The following is a 10,874-nucleotide window of genomic DNA, read 5'->3' as shown; positions in this document are numbered from 1 at the left end:
GTGTGTGTGTGTGTGTGTGTGTGTGTGTGTGTGTGTGTGTGTGTGTGTGTGTGTGTGTGTGTGTGTGTGTGTGACATTAAATAATATATATGTACAAAGTTTATTAGAAATTATTTATTTAAAAAAAAAATTACTTAATTAAAAAAAAATTATCAATTTATAATTATTAATTAAAAAAAATTTGTCCAACTCTTTTATTATGGCGAAATATTTAAACTTAATCACTATAGAATTATCAATGTTTAAATTTTGGTCAAAAAAATCATTTTTTCAAATTGATCTATTAGTACTTACAGTTTTTACTATACGATAATTATTATTTATTTACAATATGATAGTAATTATTGGTTTACAATTGGTTACAAATTATTTAGGTTTAAAGATGTTTATTAACAGCAATATTATTAAATTGCTTGTCAATTTAATTTGTAATGTTACTAAATAGTTCCATGATGCGTTTTTCAAGATCAATGATGATTTCAGCGCGCAGTTTGCAAAATTGAATATGTATATAAAATTCACATTAAAATATTTAAATACTAAGATATTCAGTTTATAGTATAGATTTTCTCGTTAATTTAGTTATATTATTTATTCATTATCCAAGTATTTATTAAACAAAAGCAAGAACTCAAGATAGAATTGTTACTACGGAAAGAAAAGTAGCTTTATTGAAATTTTTTTTTAAATGTCCGAAAATTTTGTTAGATACAAATTTGAAAATAACTTTATTAGACAACAACAATCAACATAATTATGTAGGAAATTCAAACATAATGATACTGCAAAAAATTTTAACATTTAATTTAGCAGCTAGCTTGAATATCCTACATAATTATCTTTTTGGACCTTGGTCCAAATTATTTTCAAATCTGTATCTAGAATTAAATTTTTAGATACTTCAGCAAAACCATATACGATTTTTATACGCATTTAATAATCTGTCTTCGTTTTATTGTGTAAGAAAGATATAAAATTACACGGAAAAATTACTAAAATGAGAGCGATCTTTGTTGAGGATTTCGTTTTTAAACCGAATTTCAAACAGAAAGAAAGAAGCAATTCTCCAGAAAGCCGGAGACTGTATACATTTTCGCGTTAAACGTTGTTTGTAAAAGAGATATTCGATTCGTAGAATTTGTAATTTATCTGCTATCGCGCATTGCACGCGGCGTCGCCTCCGTACAGGACGCGGCTTATCCTTCGTATCGGCGTCCCTCTAATCCAGAGAGCGCCTTAATTCCTGCAAGGACGAAGTTGCCCTTATTGTCTTCGTCCTTTATTGAGAAAGTAAGCTGTTTATCGGCAGCTAGCAGCGTTCCTTGTAATTTCGACATCCGACATTTGAAATTGCGATTTTGCTGGACAGACCGGGGTGGGATAACTTCCCAGTCCGGAGGATATCCGGCGATGTACTTGGCGAACACCAATATCACTTGCGTCGACACGAAACTAATTTTGCAGCATTCTTCATTCTTATTATATAAATTTTATCTCGTTGGTTTATTATATTATTTACTATATACTATACTATATTACTATACTATTCACCTACTATGTATTCACCCTTTTGTACTATATATTCACCCTTTTTATACCCCTTTTATGTTGAACTTAATATGTAAGTATAAAGTGTAAATAGAGTGAGTTAGAACAAATAAAAATTGTATTCTTTAACTAATTTCTCAAATGAACATTGCTTTAATCAAATCTTTATTTGAATTATAACTTTGAATGTTTTGAAAAAATTAACTAGATTTTATAAGTCTGTTTTATGTAATTAACATTAAAGTTGAGATATTTTTGTGCTGAATTATACATGGAAAAAAGTCAAAATATCTAAAAATTTATCTAGATACAGATTTAAAAATAATTTTGTTTGAACAATCAAAATAATTACATAGGGTGCTTGTTGCTAGAATATTTTAAATGCATATAATATTTTTGTAGCATTACTTATCATACTTACGATTCCTACGTCATTATTTTGACGATCCAAAATTATTTTCAGATCTGTATCTATAAGCTAAAGTTTTAGATTTTTGTTGAAAAAAGATTTACTTCGACAAAATCCTTTTTCGACAAAAACTATCCCTTCCATGTAATAAATAGTTTACAATATAGATTCAATAAAAAGAGCGAGAGATTTGATATTATCTTGATCGTCGATCATGGCCGACCTCACATGGTCATTCTCGATTTATCATCGTTCGTCTATCTATCACTCTAGATCGCAATCGTAATTTTGTTCCCAAGAAGGGACAAGACCCCGCAGAAAAATGATTTTCCGGGATAACAAATCCTGCGATTGCGAAGTAAACGAGGTTACGGCTTACAAAGGAAGAGAAGGCAGCGGCAGTCATCGTGCCGCTCCTCCTGAAACTAGAGACCGACGGATATCCAATTCGAGCTATCGAAGGTCAAGTCGCCGTGGCACAAATTGCGTTACCGAGATCCTATTTTCCCGGAGCCCCGCTGCCCCTTCCACTATTCTTCTCGATGCAATTTTTCCGCGCCGGATAATAAGTTATTCGATCGCGAATTATCGAATGTTATCAGGCCGTCGATTTCTCACGCGATTCGATTTATCGAGAATGCCTTAGGAAGGATCGAGAACATTCGGAAATAATCAAATGATTCTTTCTTTTCGCACAATAATCGATTTTTATCTTTCTTTCGTCGCTATCTTACTTTTATTAATATCGTGGGCTTTTTTAAATTCAGAAAATAAAGTAGCTCGCAGGATTAACGTTCGCGCTCGTGTGCGAAAGAATTGAGAAGAAATTATTCCGATGGAATTGCCAGGCTGCTAAATTTCCGCGAAGTATAATTGAAACGAATTAAGATGCAGGGAAGATAAATGAAATCAGATAACCCACCGATCTAGATATGGATTTGCTCTTTATAAAGAGACACATTTGATCCTAAATGCAGAAAAAATATAGATTTTAATAATTTAAATAAAATTCTTTTACTTATATACATATATTCATAATATCACTTTGCAAAAGCATGGAACTTTTTACCGATTTTTAAATTATTCTTGTTTTTAAACAAGATATTTTTAAGCTTTTCGTTCTCCACGATCTATTATTAAGCATATTTTTCAACAGATATTTTTGACCGGTATTTTTTAACATTTCACTTGTTAGCTACGTTTTTATATAGTCTGCTTTTAATTGTTCTATTTTTCAGCGTATTCAGTTTGAAATATATATTTTATAAAAATTTGTATGCGGAACTTTTGGTAGTTAATCTTTAATGACTTTATCTCACAATCAGTAACTTTATTTTTTATCAGAAATAATTTTTACTATAATATTAAACTTACCAGCCAGGCGACCATAGCGTTGGAACATTCGTTCCACATCAGTCTTGCTACATTGAAATGTATTCAGGTTTCCGACGAAAACGCGTGAATTCACCGCCTGTGGGTCCTGCGAATTAGTCTGGTTGCCCACTTTGCTCATCTTCATCGCCTGAAAACATCAGAGAAAAAGGAGAATTCAAAATTTAGTTCTCTTTCTATATATTTTAAATAGTAATGAAATGAAAAGCACAAAAAAATGTCAACATTTTCACAAAGTCCACGTGAAATGATTATAAAAATCATTTTAGCAAAAAAATTTTTAATTTATAATAAATACATATCTAAAGAATACTTATTCAAGACAGAAATAACGTTCATAGTATCTTCCAATTAAAAAGAAAAATATTGAAGATAAAAGTTAATCTCACACAGATATCTAAAATGGAATCTCAAACAAATTAAGATGCGATATCAATCTTCGTTATTCAGAAGCACTTAGGTTTATTTAATTAATTTAACGCAGATGTATATTCATTTTCACATTGTCACATTATTTTTTAGAATAAAGCTGAAGAAATGAGAAAAAGGGAGAATAATGGATTAATTCAATTAATCGGCACAGGCATCGATTAATCCCGCAAAAATAGTCGGTTGCCACTAACGATCTCGTTAGTTTTACACGTTATTTTACGCAAAAGTAGAAAACGAACTGTTGCACAATGGGATTGCGAGGCGTTAATTAATCCACGATGCGCCAATTAGCGATCGCGAATGTCCCTTTGATGCTAGAAAGCTACACTGCATGTATTGTAATCATCGTTGTCATTACTATTATTATCATTTGTTTTATTTGCTTTATATCCTTTACTTAGGTACATATACCAATCGTTGAACGATGGATTTAGATCTGCATGTATTGAATCTTAAATGACTAAAATGCATCGTATAATCTCTCGCAACATCTAATATACAGCTATATATCTATATTGAATTTAACCGATTAATACATTTAATGATGTATGCGCGAACACGCCATATATATGTATACCATCTTATCGCAATGCTGAAGATGGATATAACCATATCGAATTGAATTTAAAGGAAACGGAGTATACGATTAAGGTCACAGCAAAGCCATTACGTATAATCCAGTATATCACTTAAGGGCTTAAACAACATTAAATTGACATTTATCGGTAATAATAATTAACGTAATAATTATCATGGATCATATGAATGTGTGGATTTTTCAACTAGATTGAAATCCTCAATAAGTATTCCACGTTATTTTTACAACACATCGCGCATAACTTCGCTGTCGCTCGTCGCACGAATCCAATTTGTAACTTTGATTGCTTGCGACGGAAAAGTTTATCGGGAGATCATCAAAAAGCTCGCATCACCGATAAACGAGAAACGATTATCGATTTCACAGGTGTATCAGGACGGCGATTGACACCGGCACGACGCCAATATATACATGTATTTATTAAAGAGTTGTTCTCCATAAATATCGACAGTTATACGGCGGGATAGCCCAGAGGTTTGGAGCCGATATTGGCTTGCACGTCAAAATTAGTAATCGACGCGTCGGCGAATTTAATCGACGAAGAATTGTCGTTTCGCTTCCGATTTTACGACGCAGAGTGAACCCGGTAATATTAGCCTCTATTAAAGCAATAGCGGACGTTTCTAAAATGTCTGACTAAATCTTACCATCATAAAATTTAATCAGCTGATTACTTCGATATCGTAAACATAAGTCATTAAAAGCTTTTTGATTAGATATTAAAAGTCGCATTAAATAAATTTGCATTGATAATTTCGAGATTTAATTATTGTTATAATAAATAAAGTAGCTTTGTGATTACTGAAGAATGAAAAATATCGCAAAATAACGTTACATTTAGTTGTTTCATTATTGGAGAAATTAAGATAATTTAAATTTGTAGCGCACGATAATCCCAATCACCTCGGCACTTGGCAATGATTCTCGTGGCGGATTTCTAATTACGTTCTAGTTGGACTGGACTAGAATTCAGCTACCACGTCGCCCGTTATTTACGGCGCGAGCCAACCCAAAGGTATGCCCACTATTTGAAACGTTAATTGTTCTTACGTATTTCTTACACAAATATTCATGAAAATATATTTTCTCAAAGTAGACCCATATTGAATTGTGATTTGGAAACTGTAGAAATTTATTCTTTCTCCTTTTAAAATAATTATTTTATGAATAGAATTTCATTTTTCCAGATATTTATTGTAATACACATTTTATTAAATTAAATGTAGAAAAACAGTTTTTGTAAATGTTTGTTAATCAATATTTATTTTTATTTTGTTTTGATTATAACTGGCAATACTGTATAACTTTTTCACGCTCTCTCCGCAACTCATAATAAAATGGAATTGATAGAAATGATTTGTTTTATTTATTTGCAGAATTTTTCTCCCATTTATCCAAAAATACAAATATATGATATACAATATTCTTAAAAAAAAAACTCCTCAACTATCTATAACTATTATTTTTTAATAATTTATTATCGGATAACTTTTTAATTACAATTTATTAATGTTTTTTATTAATTTATTAATCGATTTTGTGATATCTATCCATAGAAGATAGAAGATTTCAAATTTATATTACGCACAATAATGCGATCGTTATTATTAGTCAAAGTATCTTTTTCTCTTAATTTTATTATAAATATCTATTTTATATATGACTTTGTATTGTAAAATAACTAAAATTATATTATTATCATATGCTGATTATAGCTATCATTATTATATTAAAATCAACTCTTGTCTTACGACGACGTAAGTTCTGGAAAGGACGAACTTGGAGGATTATTCATAATTTATGTTAAGAAACGAAACAAAAGCTGCAAAAGCTGTCGCATAATTTTATTCTACGGACCGTCAAAGTTTGGATGTCTCGATAATTTCCTCTCTTGCGGATTTCCAAGTGGTTTCAACTTCTTCAGCTCTTTAGATATCCATAGAAACTATGTGCCGCAGATATCGGAATAAAGTATTGACACTGACTGTCTTCAAAATTCGGCAAGTAGCAAAAAATAATTCATAAATATCATATCGCTTTGAGCCATTTTATATTCTAAATGATTTTATTAAACTACTTTAGCAACATTAGAAAATTTAATAAATAATCAAAATATTATCGTGTGAATTTCAAATCGTGCGAATCTCTTCTAAGATCCGAATATTCAAATAACAGAAAGGACAGGTGTATTTTGGTTTAGCTAGAATTAAATCACATCATTTTGAGGTTTCGATTAAACCGAATTCTCGATGTATTTGATTCTATCTTGCGCTTTGTGGTTACGCCATTTCAATAAATCATTACCATAGCTCATACAATAGAATACTACAAGCTCTCCGAAAATAACTAATAACAATAGCTCATAATATATAAATTTGGTTATTAAAAATTTAGCTGAGTCAAAAGATCAAATGAACTTTGACTTTTTTAATAAAACTAAAAAAAATATACAGGAAGCCCCAAAAAGCGAATATGTTTTATTTTTGCTTATCTATCTGAGATAATGCTATGAATCTCTAATCATTGAAGGAATGACTGAAAGTGCAAAACAAATATGATTGCGCTCATTGACAGAGAAATAAAAGAAATTGTGTGTTTTCTTGCGATTTTCGCTAAGGTACATAGCTTAATTATTAGCAATAATTATTTCTTAATCAGTGTGAATGATTTTTTTATAAGAATTCTCTGTCTTTAAATGTGTATTCGAGATTAAAATTTTTCACTTGTTACTTAAACTTATTTTAGCCTTTTCAAATTCACGCCAAGTTTCTTTGGGCAAAGTGGCCCATCCTCTTTACCCGGTATATGATTGCACTGAAAATACCAGGAAAACAGAGAAAACAGACGATCTTTTGAGCGAAATGCATTGTTTACATTTCATTTTTTTTTTTTGCACAACGCAATATGATGTGTGTTCTGAAGAATACACCGTCTGAAGACTGGATCCAGTACAGTCAGTACACCAATGGATTCATGAAGGCCGCGCTAGAGAAGATTTGGCAGTTATTTTTGTGATGACTGCTGACACTAATTTTGATTTTTTTTTAATTTTATCCTCATTGCTCGAGTGATTCCACTCGACGTCCACTTTGTCCAAAGGAATAAAGCGGTTGATTTCTCTTTTTTTTGTTTTGACTAAAAAGACATTTAAATGTTCAAGTTTTTAAATTTAATTTTATTTTATTTCAAAGTTGATTTCATTAATAAAATTATAAGAATAAAAAAGATTTTCGATTTAAATTTTAATTGTCATTTTTCTTCCCAAATCTAACACATCTGCTTTGCCTGAGCTTCCCCTATTATTTAATGAAAAAAATTAGTTTTACATTTATAACACCGATAAACTTACATAATTATATGATTTTATATCGTTTTGATACGTTATAGATTCCACGAATAAACTTATGCGCATAAAATTGATCTCGCTCGGAATTTTTCGCACGCATGCGCTCGAATAATTAGCACTAATTAGGAAAATTGACGAGCGGAAGACCTTAAATTCTTGGCAAAAGGATGCAAGTAAACAATTATGTGCGTTTACTTTGAACTATTCACTGCAAGATGCGAGCAAATGTGAAGCGAGGTGAAAGTTATACAAATGTTTACTCTGGAAGTGAACCGCAGAAGTGAGAACGAAGAAGATAGAAATTGAAAACAGGAGAGAGAAGCTTGTGCAAAGGAATTTAAGCGATATCATTCATAAAAGAAAATAATAAAACTTCGAATGATGACGGCAAGATTTAAAGAATCTGAAATATGATAAATAATACTTAAATGCATTAAATAATACTTCAATGCATAAGATACTCGCAATAAGAAATGTAGAATTAGCGTATTTATTTTCGAAACCTCAAAAAATATAATAAAGATCTGGCCTTTCAGTTTAAAAATTTAGTATTCGTGTGACAATGGTTTATTTAACTCAATTCATAAATAATTACTGTTTCTCTAATAATTCGTAATATGTGATTATAGATTTACATATTCATAATCTGTATAATTTATAATTACAAAATTACATATTAACATATATCATTCTATAATTAATTTGTAATTTATAATTACGCATTAAATTTAAATATTAATTATTACAATAGGTCTATTCATTGCATATTGCAGGAAGATTTTCCATGATTAAAAATATGTCGAACCTTTATTTTGCTGATAATTTCTACTCGGTTAAATTGATGTTATTGTATGTGTGTCGTACTATGTATTCTTGTAATAGCCGATTATATTACATATTTTATATTATTGCTATTGCATTCAGTATGCAATGTAAAGATATGCTTATTATGACATTAGTCACATAATCATATCATATAATACATTCTATTCATTTGATATTTGAGATATGCCTCATTTCAAAATCAAACATTTATTGTAATTAATTCTAAACTGAATTATGAGATCTCAGTGATATCTTTTGAAGAATAATTTAGAAAATAATAAATGATATAACTGTGTTGCAAATGTTTTCTATTACACAGCATAAAATTATAGATGAAATTTTATCGTATATATATATATATATATATATTATATAAACACTAAAATAGACTTAATACACTAATTAATAGCGTACTGATTATGCTACACTAAACGTACGAGTACATTGTGTTAAGTGACGCAATATTGTGCAATCAATAATTGATTACATTGTTAGAATCAATCACAATGCAACAAAACTTATTCACATACACATCGAAACGTTTGATTGACATAATACATGTATAATAACGCAATAATGTTAACAATAGTACAAAGAAACCATAAATAAATAATTTTATTTGGGAGTTTACAGATTCAATTGAAACTAACTAGTCTTGTTAATATAATAATATTAATGCAATAATAAAAAGTGTTAAAACAATAAAGAAAGAAATGATAATATAAAAACAAAAATAGAACGTTTTATAGACAAAACTTTTTGTTTGTTAATAAAAATGTATTATATCTATTCATATTAATTTATATTAATATGTGTTAATTATATATTATGCCTATTTCATATATTATGCCTACTCCATATCGATCAATCCACATTGAAATTATCGTTATTAATTAGCATTTGTGATTAAAAATTCTAGATAAAAATTATTCTAGATAAAAATTGAGAAAAATTTCAGAATTATTCTGTATATCATGTAGCTGTTCAATTATTTTTATCAGAAAAGAATAAAGAATAAGAGAAAGATTCGAAGATATTCTTGAGTGTCATCAGCGCAATTGTGGTACGCAAAATTACTTACAATTGCGGCGAAATCTAATTATCTGCGAACGACCTTGGAGGATTGCCTTGAGCCTCGTTTCGACTTTCGATGTAATCTCGAACTTGCGACGCAATGTTAATTGCGAAGGAGGCAACGTAAATTTAATTCTCCCTGCTGTCTCGCCGCGTCGCGACGACCTACGTAGTAAACTTTACGGCGCGAATTAAGAAGCTTATAAAGAACCGAAGTCGCTTGATAATTCTACGTATCCCGCAGCAATTGCGATTTAAAAAACCGGAAATTCAGGTTAAGAAACATGTCATTCTCTTTAGCCTATTTTTAATACTATTATTATTTTTTAATACTATTATTATTGTTATTTTTAATACTGTTATTATCAACGTAGAGCTAAAGATTTATGTCTTATGAATGATTAAAGAATAGATGTTTTTTGCAAACATTAGTTTGGGAAACTAACGAGACTGACAAATAATAAAAACTTATTTTTTCTATTAATTTCTATTTTATATATAAATAGAAAAGTTCTCGATATTAAAGCAATTTTCACTGAAACAATTCATAACGGTTAATGATATTAATTAACTTATAATCTTGTTTCTATTGCAGCGTGATTGTTCTGTAAAATGTAATTGCAATCTACGGCAAAGCTTAAAAAGCTATTTCTGTGAGAAAACTTTCTTAAATATAATATTTTTTTTCCAAGCAATTTGACAATGTGCAATTTTTGTGAAAATAACATTAGTAAAATATTAAAATATTGAGAAACGCAAAAAAAAATCGTTTCACTATCTTTTGCTGGTTTTCCAATTTCATCGTTCAATGAATGTAATGTGGTTATTCCAATAGTCAAATGGGAGCCGTCCCATTCTGATGCCAGTTCTATTGTGCTTTTGCTTCATTTATTCGTTAATGCCAATGCTAAGCGGTTCCACATCCAATGCAAACTTAGTTCCTTGGCAGAGAACAGTTTCACACACACTGTCTCAGTGACAGCTGATGTTGCATCAACGTTACCAGGTGACTCAACTTGAAAGCAATTCCAAACTTGTGTGTTTGTGCATTTTTTCATCTTTTTGGCAAATCTCCTTTTGAAATATTGCGAAAAGGTTCAGTTGAACCGCATATTCGTAACATAGAGATACGTACTATAAGTCCAAAGCATTTCATGAAAAAAAAATGATATTTATATATTTATATATATATATATATATATATAATAATTTCTTTTTTTCTATTNTCATATATATATATATATATATAT

The 10,874-nt window shown here is 29.8% G+C and overlaps 1 protein-coding gene across 1 annotated transcript in view; it reads right to left on the bottom strand.

Annotated features, from left to right (window-relative positions):
* The window catches only part of LOC105619249 (uncharacterized RNA-binding protein C3H8.09c), a 101,797-nt gene extending 98,321 nt beyond the window's left edge, over positions 1 to 3,476 (bottom strand). Inside the window, exon 1 of the mRNA XM_012200773.1 lies at positions 3,332 to 3,476. Within this exon, the coding sequence (XP_012056163.1) occupies positions 3,332 to 3,476 (145 nt within the window). The remainder of the gene's footprint in view (positions 1 to 3,331) is intronic.
* Positions 3,477 to 10,874: the final 7,398 nt, after the last annotated feature.

Source organism: Atta cephalotes, assembly GCF_000143395.1.
Source record: "Atta cephalotes unplaced genomic scaffold scaffold00020, whole genome shotgun sequence".
In the NCBI taxonomy this organism is placed as follows: domain Eukaryota; kingdom Metazoa; phylum Arthropoda; class Insecta; order Hymenoptera; family Formicidae; genus Atta; species Atta cephalotes.
Note: the sequence above shows the minus strand (reverse complement) of the source record. Positions and strands in the feature narration are given on the sequence as shown.